The 20,845-nt window shown below is 38.3% G+C and overlaps 1 protein-coding gene across 5 annotated transcripts in view; it reads right to left on the minus strand.

The window, feature by feature from the left end:
- Positions 1-20,186, minus strand: part of LOC139963596 (nuclear pore complex protein Nup214-like) — a 46,278-nt gene extending 26,092 nt beyond the window's left edge. For 3 of the 5 annotated variants that reach the window (XM_071964486.1, XM_071964483.1, XM_071964488.1), the window contains exons 1-17: positions 20,055-20,186; positions 14,322-14,389; positions 13,421-13,553; positions 12,551-12,625; positions 11,773-11,921; positions 10,486-10,684; positions 9,974-10,102; positions 9,461-9,558; positions 7,991-8,088; positions 7,516-7,709; positions 6,743-6,895; positions 5,140-5,191; positions 3,761-4,536; positions 2,717-3,081; positions 1,691-1,840; positions 1,046-1,314; positions 170-343 (exon numbers count right to left, since the gene is read on the minus strand). In XM_071964486.1, coding sequence (XP_071820587.1) covers positions 170-343; positions 1,046-1,314; positions 1,691-1,840; positions 2,717-3,081; positions 3,761-4,536; positions 5,140-5,191; positions 6,743-6,895; positions 7,516-7,709; positions 7,991-8,088; positions 9,461-9,558; positions 9,974-10,102; positions 10,486-10,684; positions 11,773-11,921; positions 12,551-12,625; positions 13,421-13,553; positions 14,322-14,366 — 3,059 coding nt within the window. In that variant the 5' untranslated portion in view covers positions 14,367-14,389; positions 20,055-20,186. Of the gene's footprint in view, positions 1-169; positions 344-1,045; positions 1,315-1,690; positions 1,841-2,716; positions 3,082-3,760; positions 4,537-5,139; positions 5,192-6,742; positions 6,896-7,515; positions 7,710-7,990; positions 8,089-8,855; positions 8,902-9,460; positions 9,559-9,973; positions 10,103-10,485; positions 10,685-11,772; positions 11,922-12,550; positions 12,626-13,420; positions 13,554-14,321; positions 14,390-20,054 lie in introns of those variants that run through there. The other 2 variants (XM_071964484.1, XM_071964487.1) reach the window with 2 other exon arrangements.
- Positions 20,187-20,845: the final 659 nt, after the last annotated feature.

The following is a 20,845-nucleotide window of genomic DNA, read 5'->3' on the forward strand; positions in this document are numbered from 1 at the left end:
TACTGATTATGAACAGAACAATATATAAGCAAGCAGAAGAATTTCTGAAGAGACAAAGAAACTGTTTGTTGCATATCCAGCAAGATTTCTGAAGAGTTGTAGCAATACAGACTGGTTTTTATTTCTCCTGATATTAGCAATACTTCATGAACAGAACTGAAATCACTACCTGAATCTCGGTGAGGGTAGGGGGCCTCTATAAAGAGCTCCGATGGGGTCATACTTCTGAGCTCGAACCAGTTTTTCTCTAATATCCTCCAGAGCAATCCTCTGTGATGCCATTATGTTGTGATGGTTACGTAACGTGTGGTAAACAGTGTCCATGGTTGGGGTGGCCAGTTTCCTATACAAAATAAATTCCAAACAAAATAAAAGAACAATATCTGGTTACATAAATCCAAGAAATAATATACCATCTTGTGGCACAATAAAAAGGGAGAGTCACCAGTAGTGCTTAATCTTGGTTGAAATTAAAAAAATGTTACTATCACTTGAAACATTAATAAACAGTAAGTTAAGTTAAAAAATTGTTTTTGTTAAAGAAGAGTTTGAATGTCAGCATAGAAAGGAACAAATCCAGTGTAAACACCTGAATGAAATATACTTTAAGGTGCATTTTGATTTTTTTTTGGGGGGGAGGGGGATTTTACCAAACCAAATGAGTATTACTTCAGTCATGATTATAATAGATCCAAGTGAAACAATCGCATGATTCTTTCTTCTTTTTGTTTTCACAGAGTAAGGTTATTGAGCTAGTCACTACTGAATCTGATGCAAAAATTCAACATTTTGACGACAAAGACACTTTCCCCGGCAGTACGAAAGACACTCCAAAAAAAAACATATTTAAAAAGTTCAAAACTAGGTCAATATTAAAATAAAAACCTTTGTATAGTAAAAAAAAAAACCTAAATCGCTTTTGGAATCTATTAATGAACAGCATCAATAAAATCATCAAATCAACCCGAAAGAAAAAAGCTGCTTAATACCAGAAAAAGGAAATGTCGGAAGTTTGTGTCGCTTGTCGCAAAAAAATCGACTTTACCTGGATCCATTCCTGTTCCCACGTCTTTGGTTTTCTTCCCATTCCATGTCCAGGCTACGATTCACATCTCTGCTCCCCACGTCCAGATAATGGTACATGCCACGGATCTCCTGCATTTTACTTGCCGTCTGGGGGTCCAGTTCACGAGCCTTCAGGAGGGTTATAAACTTGGGGTCCTTGTTGCGTTGTTTTCGGATTCTGCTCTCTTCCAGTAATGCGAAAGAACTGAGTAGTTTGGACTTGATGCTGTGGACATCTTCGTTAAGTGACTGACGAGATAAAGAGATTTTGAAAAGAGTATTTACAAAAAAAATTAGATTACTGATATGTATTTTGTGTTATGCATCTGAGGTAGTGACCTAATGACAGGTGTGCTAGTCTAAGTAGTCCAGCCGCTTCCATCGATGGGCCTCGGACAATTAAAGGCTTACTTCTCAAGAAAAAAATTTAAAGGGGTATAGAAATAGAACCTCGAATGATAGTGTTGTTAGTCCAAAACATTTGAAAAATATTTCTGTGCCCAAAGTCAACCCTTTAATGATCTCCAAACTATTATAAGACAAAAAAAAATGACCATCAGAAAAACCATAAAAAAAAAAATTCAGTGACAATTTGAATTTTATCCTTGACTTATAGATAGCATACCTTTGTACATTCCAATACATCTGCTTTAAAAGAGTCCAGATCAGCCATGTCTTTCCTTATCCGTCTGAGTTCCTCTTTATTCCCTATGGAATACTTTCCGTCTCTGGTGCGTGACTTTAGACCGTCAATTTCTTTTCCAAAATGTTCCATCTAACGAAGGAAAATAATAGCAATTTCAATTTATTTGTGTAATAGCCCACGAAACACTAAAGCATTGCAAAACTTTAATTTCTTCTTTTCTTAAACTCCAGAGGTATCTTTCATCTGACTAAAGTCCGGTAAAGTTGACTTGTCATTTGGACTTGCAACTGTTAACTCAGCACACTTGATTAACATTTGATCAGTATTTTCTATTTGTAAATATTATTGTAATATATTATTGTAAATTTTATAATAATATAATTATTTTTTATGTACAATTACACTATGGCTCAATATGACAAATCCATATACCATGTATGAGAGGTATCGATGAATTATACCATAATATAAGATATCATGTTTATGGGTTTGACCATTGGTGACCCAGATGACCTTTGACCTCCACCATAATCAATTGAGTCCTTCAATTAAATATATCGCATACACACGCCAAGTATGAAAGTATCCATGCTTCCTAACTTGAGATACCATATGTACTAAGTTTTCAATATTTGACTTCTGGTGACCTCAGATGAACTTTGACCTGCACCAAAAACAATAGGGTTCTTCTTCTCAATATGATGCATACACATGCTGAGTATAATAGTATACATGCTTCCTATCTTGAGATACAGTGTTTGCAAGGTTTTCAGCCTTTGACCTCTGATGACCTCATCTACATGCCAAGTATGAGATTCATCAAAGTTACCCTTCTTGAGATATCATGTTTACAAGCTGGGCATCACACATACACACTAACATACATACACCCCCATCATGACTGCATAGGCTTCTATTGTCATCGAAACCAACAAGCAAGAAAATAATCTTGCCTCAGTTAGCAGGATCATCTGCTTTTGACTGAATGTTTCCAACTCTTCTTACCTCATCTAGAATATTGGACATGAGGGCTGACTCTAAATGCTCTCCTCCTACTGATGTAGACACTGAGCTAACAGGACTGACCGGTTCCACTACGGGTGCATACACCTGTTTCTGTGCCTGTACTGCTGCTGCTGCCGCTGCTCTCTGTGCTTGCATGGCACTCTTCCTCTGCTCCAATGGAATGGTAACGCTCAGGTTACCGGGGGCCTTTGGGACGTCCTGGACTTTTGGTAACGTGATCTGAGATGAGGCACCTTGAGGTTCCTCTGTGACCACGAACGGTAAGGACTTCATCATGGGGGCTACCTGGTTTGGCGGGGCCACAGATGGGGGATTGCTCACCGGTGCATGACTGGTGGGAGGCACTGAAAGAGTATGAATTTCATTAGGTTATTGGTTATGCAAAGGGTTCTGGACATCGACATGTATATAAATGCATTAAAATGTCTTTATCTAACCAGTGTAACAATCAAATGACCCAAGAATCTTTCTTATTTGTTTTTAATAAGGGAGTTCATTACAAGGACCTATATTGCATGAGTTAACACTGGTAATAATATTTTGCTTATCCATTAAACACATCATATCACAACCAACCTTGCTACACTTTGGAGCAGCTACAAAGCCAAAAAAGGTAAGGAATTAAAGTGATCAGCAAATCATAACAATTATTTCAAAATTCTCTGTAAAATATGATCCGTCAGTTGCCATTGAATTAAGGGATCATAAAATCTGATCCGTAAGTTGCCACTGCATTAAGAGATCATCAAATCTGATCCATAAGTTGCAATTGCATTAAGGGATCATAAAATCTGATCCATAAGTTGCCATTGCATGAAGGGATCATAAAATCTGATCCGTAAGTTGCCATTGCATGAAGGGATCATAAAATCTGATCCGTAAGTGACCACTACATTAAGGGATCATAACAGTCTTCAATCCACTTTTGTAACATGCTATTTATATAGACATCTACTCCATATGAAACAACAAACCTTTTTCCAACATAAAAACGTAGAACAAAGAACAGTAGTTTGTTCAAACCTGTTCCTTGGGCCTTTGTGGGAGCTACCAAGGTTCCAGTTGTCTGTTGGCCTGGCCCTGCTTGACCACTGATGGGCTGTGATGGAGCCACCGGTTTGTCACTGCTTCCTGATGGTCTGGCGAAGGGGTATGCGGGAGGAGCAGAGGTTTGTCCCCCAGATGCAGATGCAACTGTCGATGGTACAGAGGCTTGGCTGGTGGTACTTCCAGGTTGTGCGTTGAACGAAAATGCCGGCTTTGAAAATGAGAAGGGCGTCCCTGAACTTTGACTCTGGTTGGTCTTGGTGGAAGAACCAAACAGACCCTGCGATTGTGTTCCTTGGCCTACGCCGGAAGAGGAACCAAAGAGACCCTGAGAAGATGCTGCACCAAAGGGAACCGTCTGGGCCGTCGATGGGGCGGGTGGGGTAAAAGATGGAAAAGAGCTGGTCGACGGAGCATCCGTGGTCGAAGAGGCTGCTTTTGCAAACGAAAATGGTGGCGTCCCGCTGGTTACGCCAGACGGTTGGAAAGAGAAGGAGAAGGGTTTAGTTTGAGCTCCAGTGGAGGGAACACGCGAATCATCTGTCGGCTGAGTCACTTGGGAGCCGGCCGTGCTCAGTACGGGTCCATCTCTTCCAAAAGCAGTCGAGCTGAAAGAGAAACCGCTTTGGGTTGTGCTTCCCGGTTGAGTGGGCGGTTTGAAGGAGAACGGCATCACAGAGGATGGCTGCGCGGTCGGGGGCTTGGGTGCAGGTGGCATCGCTCCCGTAGTAGTAGTAGTCAAATTTATGGACCTGTTAACAATGAAAGGGGAGTTAAACCTGATACGCTTGTACAACTTCTCTGGTTTTATATGTTAAGCCTCAGTTTCTTTTTATCTTCTATTCTCCTTTCTTGCCCTATTAAACACTACTTAGCTTTATGGCCCTATTAACCCCCTAAAAAACCCTTTTTATCCTAGTAGCTCTGTTCTGACTTATCTAGTCACCGTTAGGGCCCTATTAACCACTACAAAATCTCATTAATCCCTGTAGTTCTATTTCACCCCATCTACTCACCCTTATTGCCCTATTAACCCCTACAAACCCTTTTTGCCTAAGTGGTTCAATTTGAAATTGTCTACTCACCGTTAGGGCCCTATTAACCACTACAAAATCCTATCTACCCCTGTAGTTTTATTTCACCCCATCTACTCACCCTTATGACCCCATTAACCCCTGTTTACCCTTGTGGTTCTATTTCACTCTATCTACATACCCTATGGCCCTGTTAACCACTACAAAATCCTATACATCTTTGCGGTTGTTTTTTCACCCCATCTACTCACCCATATGGTCCTATTTAGCACTTCCACAGCCTATCTACCAACAGAAATGTCTTGAAAACTATCTACTCACCCTTGTGGTCCTATCCCAGCAGGTTGGCCATCCATTGCAGTTTGTCTGACTGCTGGGAGAACAATAAACAATAACATACATTTACAGAGTTATGTTCAATTAAACAAAATTAATATTAGCTAAGAAAGGTTGCACAAGAAAACAGGAAATGTCTACTACCAGGAAATGTTTTAAGCCGGTAATTTCCTGTATGATCAAACTGAGCATTCCAACCATTTAAGTGGTGGAAAATTCCTTTCAACTGGTTCTGTTCAAATGTAAACTGACACATTTCATCATAACTGCTAAGATCTTTCAAAACATTTATTACAAATGTTTGGAATAAATAGAAAACGGACAGAATGAAAAAGTAGAATGATTTCTCAGTTAGTTCTCCGTTATTCATCTAAAATAGAAAACTGACAGAATTCACGCAGGTGCAAAGAAATATATTTGACGTTGATTTTGAATATTTAGACAAATTCTTCGAGAAAACCAAACATCTTGATCCACTCTCAAACCCCATTCTCCTTACATCGAGACCTGTACCTGTATGATTATGATCATGTTACATCAAGTGAAGTATTGCATGTCAATTCGAAAGGGAAAAGATACTACACAAGATCTTGGTTAATAAGGTTGGCATGCTTTCTACCGTGGACTGTGTATCTGAGCCAACAGGAGCAGATACCTTGCCATAAAAGACACCCAAGACCTGTAACTGTGATGTTACGTAAAGTGACTATCACGAGTCTCATTGAATAAGCAATAGATACCACACATGATCAGGTTAAAGAGTGATGAGTATTTTACTGTGTAATGTTTACACGTGATCACATGATCCTAGCCAAAATACTGAAAAGAGTGGACACTACTTTTTTTTTCTTTTTTTTTAAAGTCACTCCAGGTGTTAGCTCAGTGGTTAACGTTGGCGCCTGCCAATCATAAGGTCCCCGATTCGAGTCACTCCAAGATTAATGTATTTCGTCCAATTACAGAGTTGTTGACAATTGACAATTCATAAATCATTGACGTTAAATATGAATCTAAGAGACTGACTTCGGTCAGCTTGCGGCTTTGATAAGCCAATGAGGCTTCTTCGCGAGTACCTGCTTACAGTAGGATCTAAAATACATACATAAATACATACATACATACAAGATAGAGATTGGTCATGAAAACCGATACTACAAATGATCTTAGCCAGAAAGGACTAGGATAAAAGTAAGGGAGCAGCTCCTACCAGAATCTTCTTCAACTGCAGATTAGGTACTTTCTTCAGTCATTTCATGACAGTAGGACCCTCAGTTACGAGAGAAAATGACTAAGTAATTAGTGGATGTTTGGATCCAATGCTTGACACATCTCATTAATACATGTATAAGATATCCCTGTGGGATGATCTGATCAGGAAAGAGGGCAGTTGCTCTACTATAGAAACAGGTGCCTTATTTGCATATATTGAATATGCATCACGAAGTACACCACAGATTATGCAGTTGTGTCTCACAGTGTTGTTGGAGATGTTTTTGTACCCATCCCTCAAGAACTGTTCATTTTTACTTAAGCTCAAAGGAACTTCAAAAAAATATATAAAAAAAATGATAGGACATGGGAAAATTACCTATGCCTTTGCTGACTCCCACTGTTGGTAATGGCTCAGTCCTGTACTGTAGGGACTCTTTCGATTCTTTGTTTATAATATGGAACGGGCACAGAAGTCCCTCCGATGACAGCAGTAGCAGAATCGGAACAGGGTCGAGTTTCTGTTTGTTCACTGTTTATGAAGTTAAGGACAATGGTAAGTAAACAATGGTGTGACCACACACCACCCGCTGATGGAAAAGACAAGGTATCTGGCAACACAATCTGTTTCTCTAACCCACCAAACAGAGAAATAAACTTTGACAGCAGTAGCAGAATCGGAACAGGATCGAGTTTCTGTTTGTTCACTGTTTGTGAAATTAAGGACAATGGTTAGTAAACAATGGTGTGACCACACACCACCCACTGATGGAAAAAAGACAAGGTATCTGGCAACACAATCTGTTTCTCTAATCCACCAAACAGAGACATGAAATTTTGACATAAACTTCATTGCTTTGCAATTGAGAAAATAAAATGTTTAATAAATTGTACATTGTGGGACACAATTTTTTTTTCTGTATTTAGATGAAAATTTGGATTATACTTCTTAAAGGTTAAGTATTGGAAGCTAAATTCAATCTTTCTAAAATCCCCATAAGTTCTTCTTTTTTTCCTTAGTTTCTTATTCTTATTCTTATTATTCTGTCAAATTGTTTCAGACCCAGAGGCACATAGTAACAATTCAGATGTTTTCTAGCATAGTGAGGGGCAAAAATACGACAAAAATGACCAAAATTTGTGAAAACTCACCAGCCAAGAACGGTAGTTGTGAAGAGAAATCTACGGCGAATCCCATAGGGAAGGTATCGTCACTGTCACATAGAGGGAGCTCTACCCTGGCTGTGTCCTCTAGTGTCCATACATCCCAACTAGTTTTGACATCTGGTTTGTGGCCCAGTATTCCTGTTTCCATGGAGTTTCCTGATGATGCGATGACAAATCCCCTACAGAATGGATCAAATTTTGGCATATATTTCAAAAACATGTACTTATGCTGTAAGGACAACTTTATTTCATTCTTAAGAGGAAGACAGAATATAATAAATTTGGTTCAATTTCAGCTTCAAATTTATGGAAAGGTATTAAAACAGTTTATTTGGCTGAGAAGAAAATAAGTGTCAAAAGCCAAAACACAAAATTCTAAACAATAACTAATCCAACTTTTTCCTCAAAAAACACAGAAAAGTACGAACAAAAGGTTTGAATGATAAGACGAGGGACAAACCATTTATCTAGGAACTTCATGTAGTATCTGGATTTTCTGTCCTCGCCACTTCCGTAGCAAATGTCTTCAAAATTGATGAATGACACAGGCTGTTCTTTCTACATTTGCAGGAGAAATGTACAGAACAAAATGTAAGGAACAATAGCATCTAAATACAAGGTCAACATTTATATGCATCACATAGATATTTATATGTATAAACATGTCAACAATGATTTGGTTAGGCGTAGGTTTACCAGATTCTTTTGGTTGAAGAGGGGGGGGGGGACACCGCATCCTGGAGGAGGGTCTAAGGTGTCTCACCCTTCCCATTGGAGAAAAGTTTGGGATTTTAAAGAGGGCTTCATATCAGATGGTGGTATAATAACAGCATATATATCTAATGTTTCTAACTTAGCTTCACGAAATAGCTACACTAACGTTAGTGTCAGCTCTTGTTGCATAAAATATCTTGTTGCAACCATATGTAGCCCATGTAATGCAGCTATTCTCGCCAAGCTTGTGGGTCTAATATGTATTCACTTATAATGTTTGTGTGTTGAAAACGGCTATATCATGCTTCCATAATGGCAACATATAGTGATATGCACAGCATGTGTACTTTGTTTAGTTTGCATATTGTAAATAAGTGATATTTTTGGAGATCACAAAGACCTTTAGATAATTGGGACAACTAAGTTTGCCAGGAAGACCATATTATATCGCTGCAAACACGGGACTATACCAATTAATTTGGACATACGGTAACCCTAGATAGGCTGTACAATGGTAAGGTGACACCATAGGTACAGGGGCATATACAAATATCAAGGCTAGGCTGTACTTACAGGGGCATGTACAAATATCAAGGCTAGGCTATACTTACAGGGGCATGTACAATGGCAAGGTTAGGCTGTACTTACAGGGGCATGTACAAATATCAAGGCTAGGCTATACTTACAGGGGCATGTACAAATATCAAGGCTAGGCTGTACTTACAGGGGCATGTACAAATATCAAGGCTAGGCTGTACTTACAGAGGCATGTACAATGGCAAGGTTAGGCTGTACTTACAGGGGCATGTACAAATATCACAGCTAGGCTGTACTTATAAGGGCATATACAAATATCAAGGTTAGGCTGTACTTACAGGGGTATGTACAAATATCAAGGCTAGGCTATACTTACAGGGGCATATACAAATATCAAGGCTAGGCTATACTTACAGGGGCATGTACAAGTATCAAGGCTAGGGTATACTTACAGGGGCATATACAAATATCAAGGCTAGGCTATACTTACAGGGGCATGTACAAATATCAAGGCTAGGCTGTACTTACAGGGCATATACAAATATCAAGGCTAGGCTATACTTACAGGGGCATGTACAAATATCAAGGCTAGGCTATACTTACAGGGGCATGTACAAATATCAAGGCTAGGCTGTACTTACAGGGGCATGTACAAATATCAAGGCTAGGCTGTACTTACAGGGGCATGTACAATGGCAAGGTTAGGCTGTACTGTCTCCTCCTCATCTATGTATGCAACAACCCACATGAAAGTTGAGATCCAAAGAATATCAACAACTAGAAAGAAAAAAATGACAAATATGGCAATTATTTCACTAAATCTGGCACAAACAGTTTATCACATACACATAGAATGTTCTTGGGAATATAAGTGCCATCTATATCGTACTTGACTATGGTCAACTCCAGATTGTGCACTATAAACTGTGTCCATCAGTGCACACTTTTTATGTGGTTACATTTCTGCCATGGATGCAGATTTTGGGTTAAAAAAACAAAACAAAACAACAGAAACTGGCATAAAAAGGATTCTCAGGAAATTGAGATATGATGAACCATCCAACATCAAAATGAGATGATATAACATAATCGAATAATAACAATTAAGCTGAAGACAGGGATCATTTCAAATTGCAAACACTCCCACAACAATGTTACTGTAAACCTCCGATGACATGTATCATTATAATACCTTTAACTGCTTCGTTGGTAAAGTCTGGCTTAGGCACAATTTTCTTCTGTTCCATGTTATGTGTAAACTGTAATAACTGGCCATCGTTGGTTCCAATCACAATCTGCTTCCCCTTCGGGCTCCAACAAACTGCAAACAGATAAAAAAAATATACTCAAACAAAAGTTCGCTTTCCTTTCATTTTCTCTTTTTCATACAGCATGTAATCTTTTGTGTAAGTTATCCTGCAGAGACTTCATAGTAGACCCTTTGTGGAATACATTTGAGCATTACTAAATTATGATGCGATGCAGAAATAAGCCTGTGCATAATGACACATTAACGACAGAATGAAGCGAAAGAAAAATTCAACAAAATGACATGCGGGACGAGTTGCCACTTCTCAAGTCGACATGGGTCTACACGACAGAACTTAGCCGGTTGACTAAATAAGTAAATGTTCTTGTCTTCACATAAACACTGCGGCTGGTCTGTTCCATTTCACAAGAGAAGGCAAACAAGCAAAAACTCACAAGCATCAGCTTTGAAAATCTGTGGTAAAGATGACAGCAGAGAGAGCTTGCCCTCTGACCATGTCCAAAGTTCTGCGGTGCCATCAGAGAGACAAACTGCAAAGAGTGAAGGAGTAACAGGATTCCACTGGAGATCTATCAGGTCCACATCAGTTTCCTTTGAGAGTCCAGTTGTAAGAAAGGCCTTTGCAGAGGACGCCTGAGGTAGAAGGAGATATAATAATAATAATAATCATAATAATAACAATCAGCAGTTATTTTTACGATACTTTAGCGCCCACAAATGTGGGAGAAACCCGCAAGGGCTTATGGATTACAACCTACATGTCGGGTGGCTTCCAATTGAACTTCTAAATGCAGTTTACTTGACTTGATGTTGTGCAATATTTGTTTTAAAGGAATTGGTGCAGTTCATAAGCTTGACTGAACAAGTATTGTATCAAAATAAAAGTGAAGGAAACGAACGAACACTTTCATGTTCCGCTTGCTTGCGACCATTACTGCCAAATGTGTCTGGCCAATGTCCTATTTAGAATTCAGAGTATTCACTCATAAAATAATATCTTTTACAGGATGACTTTGGGCAAAATTTTAATTTTGATGTGTAATAGTCCTAGGAAAAAGAAAGAAATTTGAGTGTTGGTAATAATGTTCCAATATTCAAGATATTCAACTTAAGTACATCTCTGGATTGCTCCTTTAAGGCTAAATTGATGATAATGTCCACTCTCCTAAATGCAGGCCTAAAAGTTTATGTTAATCCACTCTTTTATAAATTCCAACAACTAAACCAGTATGACCTGTTTTTTATAAAAATATCATATAAACAACAGAACAACCTTGCATGACATTCATCACCTTTCGCATTTAACAAATTTTGTGACCTATTGTAAACATGTTAACTGAGGCCATAAAAAAAGTCTGATGTCTCCCTATTGAGGAGTTAAGTTAATGGTCTGTGTGTTAAACCAAGTAGTCTAGCCACTTAAATAGTTGATGTCTCAATAACCAAGAGTAGTATAGAAAACAATTTGAACTTTCCTCTTTTTTTTCAGTCTTTCTATTTTTAGTTGACAAATTAATTTTGGACATAAATTTGCCCATTTTAAGGTTCCTTTGGTGAACTAACAAAAAATAGAATAGTGTCTTCAATTGCACAATATTTCATTTTATTGCAACAAATTTTCTACACTTTTTCAGTGAAAAATGCATATCTATGTACTTTCGCAATAGAAATCTTGTTTTGATACTTTGCTGCAAAGAAAATTTAAAAAAAGAGCTTCTGACCTGCTTACAAACATCCACAATATCAAAGATATGCACTCTCAAATTTGCATCTCCTTTGGTTATGACTGATATGACCTGTTCCTGACAGTCTACAGCAATGTGAAGGGGCTTGTCTGACAGAGAGAGCTTTTCATGGGGATAATCTGATACTGTAGATGAAAAGAAACAGAAGAATATCTATGAATAAAAGTAGGTAGAATAATCTCACATATGAACGATAAAAAAAAATATGTCATATTGATATTATGGTAAAAATGGTAAAATGGTAAAAGATAAAATGTATGATCCTTTTTTCACTATATTTGATATTAATATTTGTGAAATCAAAATTCAAGAGCACTGGCTTCTTTGATTTCTCTTCAGGTTGGCCATATATGTATTTAGGATGAACTGAGTGAAATGTTTCAGTCAACAGCCAAGGTACAGTACTTCACTTTGTCCCATTCTACCGACTGCCATGAAAGAGAATTCCTCTTTCTGTGTCTCACCATGAGCACAGATGGAGAACGAATAGAAACAAAAGAATCTGTCTCTACCTTGACACTTTCATGATGAGTAATCGGACTTCAGAAAGGGTAATTGTCCAGAGGTGCTAAAATTACTATTGAAAAAAGTGGTGCATAAAATTTCACTAAATGTACGGAACACCACAGCATGCTAAAGGTCCTTAATTTTTCCCCCCACTTTTCACCTTGTTTTGAGCAAAATTGTTTGCAGCTTATTTTTAATACCCACTTTCCCCTCCCCCTCCAAAAAATAATCCCATGGATAAGCATACCTGTAGTACCAGGGGATTCCTGCCTCTCATCAGAAATTCTAACAAGATCATCAATCTTAATGACCTTGATAGTGGCTGGAAAATGAGAGGAAAGATATATATTTATGCATCATTTAAAATTGGCATCATGCCATGATATAGCAGGCATAAATAATGATGTCCTTAAAATTTCAACTTGGGGCCCCTAGATGGATCAAATGGAGAAGTCTATTAGCCTACAATAGCATGCATCGGAACCTCTGTTCTGTGTTAGCCTACCATAGCATGCATGGAGACCGTTGTTGTATGTTAGCCTACCATTTAACAAGCATAGAAACCTCTGTTCTGTATTAGCCTACCATAGCATGCATGGGAACCTTTGTTCTGTGTTAGCCTACCATCATAAACATGGAAACCTCTGTTCTGTTTTATCCTACCATAGCATACCTAGTCCTTCACAGTGAAAAATCACAGCACAAACTTGCATCCATATAACCTTTTTATGAATTTGGAATCATTATTATCCAGGCTTTACGTGACCACAGTTTGAAATATAAATCATGTGACTAAGAGCTTTCTTTGCTTTGATGTCACATACCGAGATCATTATAAGATACTGTGCTTTCCTTAACTGAGCAATGAATTAGGAAGCTTTATTTGACTCCCTGAGATATGATGCATAATCTATGGATTGACTCCAAAACGATTGAACTATTTGTTGTCATCTTCAATGACAACAAGCTTTTTGAATTTGGTCATGTATATCTGACAAAGTAGCTAAGTTCTTTATCGACAGATCTGACCAATCCTGACTAATCCAGTTAATAGCTGAACAAATAGTTTCTATTATAAATCAGTGAGATGCTATTCAGAATTTTAGGGTGGCAATACCTGAATTTGTTCCAATAAATGCATAGCCATATTTTGCAGAGATTGCAACAAGCTGAAACCTTTCCTTTGGACTCAAAGTCTCTGGTTTTTCATCAAAAATCTGAAATCGACACAACTGCTGAAAGATCAAAGTCTGGAATAGTAAAAGAAACAAATATGTTATTACTTCCTTCATCAAACAAAACAAGTACAATATAGTCATGTATTTGTAAACAGTTATTTTAAAATGAGAACATATCTGCCTTCTATGCAATAACTATTGCCTCTACCAGATATTGAGGACACAAACTGAGTTCCTGGGTGGATCAAGGAGAAAATATAAGTCTTAGTGACGGGAATGGTCCAAATATGTGCTCCAAGATACCTGTTTGCTTATTTCAGTCGTTCCCCCTGGGTACCCGTTCATTACGCATTCAACTTAAAACCTAACTCGGCCTACACTATAGGGCCCATACATAAGCCAATACTACTACATATATGCTATACAGGCATTCAGTCCTGGTAAGACTGTAAAGAACCATTATATTTACCTGTGAACTGATTTATAGGGCAATGCTGCATATTGATATTTACTACTCAATATAATAACTTACTAAATAAAATTAGCACATGCAATGTTTTTCCCAATCTATGTAGTCTATTGGTAATCTATGAAAAAGATTCGCAACTTGCAAAAATGCAAGGGTGCAACTTGCAAGGGATACGGCCTTTCAAGCCTAATAGTGCAATGCCTATTGAACAAAGTACTAATGATAATGTGGTTTGCATGATTGAAGATTTTACTGAAAATTTGCATTCGTTGGGTTATATTTGCATAAAATTGCTGAAAATAAACAATGGGAAGTACATTTTACAGACCATAACTTTCTTACAAGAATTGTGTCAAGACTTCCATACGTACATTTACTTGTCGTTCACTAGGACCAATTCCTGCTTCATCTGTCATTTTGCATTATGTTGTGGTAGAAACTATCAAAGAAAAGAAAGAAAGATTTTTATACAAATTATTGTCCAGAACTTGATATAAACTGAAACATCAAGTTCAATACCTAGCCAAGGTGAATGTAGGTCCTGATGCCTCTGTCCACACTATAAGGCAATTTAGTGGATAGGCTATGGTGCACCACTAATACTACAGTACTGTGATCGCTTAACTATCGTACAAAAATTTTCAACGATCGTAGAATTTCGAATAATATCGCGTAATATCGAACAAGTTCGCACAAGTTCGTACACGAAGTTTTCAACGAAATTTCGCACAATTCTACGCATGTAAAAATCGTTCATTTGACCACAGGAATGTGTGCTTAATGAAGCAGAGAATTAACTATGAACGGGCGAGGTGAAAGATTAGAATTTTCGGAGCCGTTCCAATAAAGATGTCGAAAAAGAATCAATGAAATGAAAAGCATAGGCGCTCACTGGTCGAGGGCTAGTGGTTTTCCGCGTTCGCGGAATATCGCGGTAAAATGCGGAATTCATGAAATCTTGAAAAGCGAAAAACACGGAATTTGTTTTTCCCACCGATGCTTCTTTTAAAATGTATTTTCATGTGCGAATCAATTCACTTCAATAACGGGCACGGAAGTAATTTACGGGTAAAAAGAAAAAGTTTTTTTCTGTAAAATTTTGAACGAGATCAACATGTATTTTGCTTGGTCTATAACAACTGTCGCTACAGTGCTTAGGTTCAAACATTTGACAGTTTAATTTCGCCAATAGCCTAGCCCTTTGTTGGATTTGTATTTCAAGCACAAGAAATCGTGTTTCAAATGGATTTTGAAGCACAACGATTATTAAAATGCTTACCGTAAAATGCAGATGATGTTCAAAACAACACATTTCGTATATATTCCAATAAAGATCCGTGACGGAGGATAAACGGAAGTGCGTACGAACTACGATGTTGGTAAAACTGGGAATTTTAGACAAATTTTATTCTCACTCGGTAAGCCTTACTGATGAAAATTAGAAACTACATGTACATTAAAGTTTTAGATGTTGAAAATACCATCTTTTATATTTAGGAGGATACAAAAGATTTAGAACACCCAAACAATCCCCCTTCCCGACCACCTCAGAAAAAAAGAAAGAAACGTCTTGAAATGTACCATAGGCTCACAGTGCATTGACACAAAAGTTATTTCATAGCAGATAGCTCGACATACAGTAGATTGTTTACATGTGTCGCCAGACAGTGCAGTACCGCTCGAGACATCATTTGCATATTACACCAAAAGGCGGAATTTCTTTGCCTTGTATCAGATGTAGCTGGCTAGCAACAGGTGCACAGAATAAAATACCCTGGACGGACGGTCGACATGCAATGTTTGTTGGGAGTGATTGACAGTTGCTTTGTTACAGAAAGACGCAGCCTTTTGTTTAGTTGAAACATTGCATTTTTTTAGTCTAAACCATATGGAGTTATTTTCTACCGGGGCTTTCCTGATACGGCCAACGTTTACCACCTTTGAAAAAGTCAATGCACTGGGCAGGGAAATCATTGTTCGTACCTGAGGCGCAATATTTTGAGTGGGGATTAAGTAAAAAAAAATGTTTCATAGTTTCCAAAATGAAAATAAATCAAATGGAAAACCTAAATATAATCATATCAATTATATCTAGCAGATATGCCGACTTTGTGTGCGTACAATGTTCCAACAACTCTGGAAAACAATTTGTTCCCACACTTCACCCAAAAGAAATATTTGACCCCTAAAACAAAATGGTTGGGCTGGGATCGATGTCCGCACCTGTTTTAAACTGTACCATTGGACTAGACATAGATGTAAAAAAAATTCTTGGCAAGTTGCCAACAAGAAATTCCACTGCAATGTATTTTGCTAGTATTGCATAGTGTGTAGGCTAAACGCTTTTCTCTCCCATACACACATATGTCTCAGTACACTGGAGAGTTTTCGACATATTATTTTCGTCGCACCAAATGCCAAGCAATGCGAATACTTCATCTTCCGACCACATACTCTACTCTGTCTACTTCTGCGACATATTGTACAGGAAAATATCGATAATACTAATAATAATGATGGCCTTTCCGGTTATCTGGACGTCTTCAAGAAAGCAACTCAAACTTTATACTGTATGTATGCGGATATACACAGGCAGCTATACACTGTGTACTACTCAGCAATGCCTTACGTAATTCCTTCATTCTCGCTGCATCCGTCCATTGTACACATGCACAACCAGTATGAAAATATACACAGTTTATGTCGATACAGAAATAAGCAAGCGGCGGAAACCACAACTGATAAAATCCATCGTATCTTTTACACCCCAAGGCAATAGTTTATTTACATTGGTCAACGTTTACCCGGGCTTAGCTGTCCTAACCCCACCTCTCATTAGGGGCTTGATCAATCTTGGGCTTGGAATTCCACTATCCTTATTCCATCTTCAGACCGATATTTCCTCATACGTTACCGATATTTACCAACTACCAGTCGCCTCAACAGGGTGACCATCACCTCCCTTCACCCGTCCCCAAAATTAAAAAGACTTTGCGACTAAAACTACCTACTATGCCGATAAGTATAGTGAACAGCGCTAGCCCTGTACACATTACAGCACGTGTCTTCCTTGCATGGATCTTGCTATGACTAGCTTATATATATTACTGACGTCCAGAATGTTTGTTTTCCCCACTGATCTGTACAGATCAGTGGTTTTCCCCAGAATGCCTACGGAGGTAGGCCTACCTGAGGAAAAACGAGGAACGCGCGTACTTATTGCCCAATCACTGCAGCAGGATGAGCTAACAGGTGTTTATAGGGACCCTGGGAGTCTTTGGGCTATTGATTACCTAAATAGTAAAAAACTTCTTGTTCACGAAATGGACCACGTACGACGTTATTAAATTACGGCACTGTAAAACGGGATGGCACGGGGAACGGGCCCTCACCCACACAAGAATTGTTGTGCCACCCCCCTTCCCCCCCCCCCCAAAAATGACGAACATATTCGGAGACAGTCTGAATGTTTCTCCACTCAGACAATACCGTAACTCATTCGATATCGAGATTACGACGAATGATTACAGGGTAGGCTATATGATCAGAAAGCCTACATCGAAAGTTACGCCGTATACACCTCGCAAGAAAACTACGATAACCTTAAATGAAAAAACAATATTTTGGACTTGAAGATCTGGCTTCCCCCAAAATGCAATGATAAGGTTTAGACCCAGTACTTCTTAATACATTGAGTGTCCAATTACTAGTCAAAAATATTTTCTGAAGAAAAACCGTACGATATTTTTCACAAATATTGATGCTTAGATAAGTGCTTCCTCACAATCAACGAGACGCCCGAAATTCGCTCCGCTTACGTAAAACTTCTATATATATAACACGTTGAAAACCCGAGATTTTACACACCTAATTCCCATTGACATTGGTCACGGAACATAAGTAGGTCATCGACATTCGAACTTGGCAACTTGCCCAAGTTCATTGCACCGTGGGAACGACTCAATACATTGAACACGATGTAACATTTTCCCGCCATCTGGACGCCGAGTGTAACTTTAAAACTTATTGGAAGTAACTTTTGTATCAAATGTAAAGTATTGTATGGTACTATATTTTATAAAAGACGGTTTTCCTCAGGTGGTAGGGAAAAGGGGTGATTCGGTGAACTCAATCTCTTTGTATAGTACTTGGATACTTAAAATGACCATGTACATGCAGTTTCTATTTCTCTTTAGTAAGCTCTACTTAGCATTGTTATCCTTTGTGGATCTTTATTGGAATATATACGACAAGTATTGTTTGACGCCAGTATTTAACGGTAAGCATTTGTTAAATTTTTGACAGCTTCAAAATCCATTTTCAAAAAAGTCTGTTTCCATGAAGGTTTTATAAAATCGACATAGCTAAGGTAGGAAAATATTAACTTGACCACATAACGAAAGTTGTTCTATTATCCAAATAAAATACATGTTTCTCGTACTGAGATCTGAAAAAAAACGGGCGGCCATTTTTCTTCTTTTCCAGCGCTAATACTAGTTGGGAATATGTGGCAACCAATACAAAATAATTTTTAAGGATAGTTTAGATTTCTTGTAATCCGAATAAAAACACGGGAATCATGTAAAAGGAGGCCCATTGAGCGGACAAGAAACATGTTTTGTTTTTAACCGGCCCTTCTTCAAACTCAAAGTTGTTGGGTGGAAGTTTTTTTTTCTTTTCAGTTGTTGGGTGGATTTTTTTTTCTTTTCATTCAGTTGGAGCCAACGGTAAATTATATAAAAAAATTGACACAAGAAACGCTTAGTAACACTTTATTTTTCTTCTACGTTTTCAAATTCTTTCGGCAACTTTAATCCTATTCATTGAGCACAATAGCATTTCCTGCGTAGAAAACTCGTACATGGATTATACGAGGTGTCTACGCGGCAATTTGTTTGTCAACGAGTTTATTCGCGATTGTACTTGTTTATACGTCTTTACACGATCATGTGCGCGTACACATGTCCAGTTATACGTGAGCGGTACTGTACACTGTGCATATTGAATGTATGACATTGAGTCTCGTAACTATGTGCTTTGAACCATAGATGAAAGTTGTGTTGTATACTTTGAACACACGTAATATCAAAAAACGACTGTTGTAATTCTAAAAGGCCTATTCAACGATTTTGTGCGATTTTGTACGTTGTAAAACTGACCGCAAAAACCGCGAATAATTGTGCGAATTTCGTACAAAATTTTTCGTCCGAATTTTTCAACGATATTTTAAATCGCGCAAAATCGCATAATTTCGAATAACGTCGAATAAAATCGTACAAAATCGCAGAATATCGTTTCTTCGAAATTGTACGATCGTTAAGCGATCACAGTACTGTATATAATGACCCAATACTATAAAGCATGGAAGGTCTGATTTCTTTCACATCTATTTTCACAGTCTCACCCAGGTACAGTATGTAACAGGCTTCACTGAAAGAAGACTGCTGGATTCAAATAGGCCTAGGCTGTTTCAAGTACATCGTGGTTTGTACTTATAGGATAGGAAAACAAATTGTAGTTATCTCTTGTGTGATAAATTAAATGGGTGAACAAACATTTAGCCTGGACCTACCATTAAAGTATGATATTTGGGAGGCCAGGTTTAACCTGCATGATGCCATGGTACCACTTAACAGAAGTTTCTCATCACGGTATAATATAACAGGTTAAAGGGCCAAGAATGGCACATGCCCCATGGAAAGCCCAACCCTAGAAAACCCCAGCACAGGCATACACACACAAAAAATATAAGATTTTTAAGAAATAAATTTCCTCCGATTCGGCTAGTAGTTTTTCGTGTCCTAAGGACTAGTTGAATAAATTGTAGGCCCTCAGCATTGTGTATTTTCTTGAGAAAATGTTACAAATGCAGTTTACATGCTAAAATTAATAATACGCCTAGGCTAGACCAGTAAGCTGATGTTTTTTTCTCGCGCAATAGGTACCCGAGCAAAGTCAACGCGCGTCCATTGCATGATCGATATTTCATGTAGTATTAACTTATCAGGAACCAATGCGAAAATGTTTCCAAGTCGTAAAGCGAAATTTTACATGACAGTAAATGGTCACATCTTAAGCCAAACAAATTAAGGTTTCATATTTACCAAGATTAAAGTACCGACAGAGTGTTGAAACTACTGACTTTCCATTCATCAATACTCCAAAATTTTGAAAAACGTGATGTTGATATCATTCCGCTGCCTGACCATTTTGAGATAGTTAAAACGGCTATAATGTATGGAAGCCTCGAAAGGACAAACGACGACTCATGATAGCTTTCACCGTTCGTCAACCGATTTACAGCAGTTGATAGAACTAAAGACACCCATAGCTCCTAAAGTGTTTTTTTTCTCGTGATATAACTATTTGTTATCAAAAATATTGAGTACTTGGGGTTCTATTTGCTTCTCATACAGTGACATGCACATCATTTCAAATGTGTGTGTGTGTGTGTTTGGGGGGGGGGGGCGGATGGGGAGGGCGAGTAGGGTATCAAATTGTAAGATGTTATAAATTGGATATAATGTGGCAATTGGGTCGTAGAAGCCGACTCCCATGTAGGCGTTGTCTTCAGCCACCTTAAAGCAGAAATTGTAACTTTGACGACAAATGGTAAATTCTGAGGCATACATATTCGGACTATAAATTAGGTCTACTACAATTAGGTCTAAACGCAATATCCCATGCTATGTACTCGGTTGAAAGGGGAGTGGTCATCCCCGACTGAAGTTAAAATATTCCCCGACTGAACCATTCCCCTGACTGGCGACGGGAGTGAGTGCATGGCAGCTTTGTCGCACACCACTGCGTCAAGTAAGAATCACAATTCCATTGGCAACGGAATAAATACTATACAGACTGGGTTGCCAGTGAACAATCTACTGTGACATGACTG

The sequence above is a fragment of the Apostichopus japonicus genome, chromosome 22 (genome assembly GCF_037975245.1).
Source record: "Apostichopus japonicus isolate 1M-3 chromosome 22, ASM3797524v1, whole genome shotgun sequence".
Classification (NCBI taxonomy): domain Eukaryota; kingdom Metazoa; phylum Echinodermata; class Holothuroidea; order Aspidochirotida; family Stichopodidae; genus Apostichopus; species Apostichopus japonicus.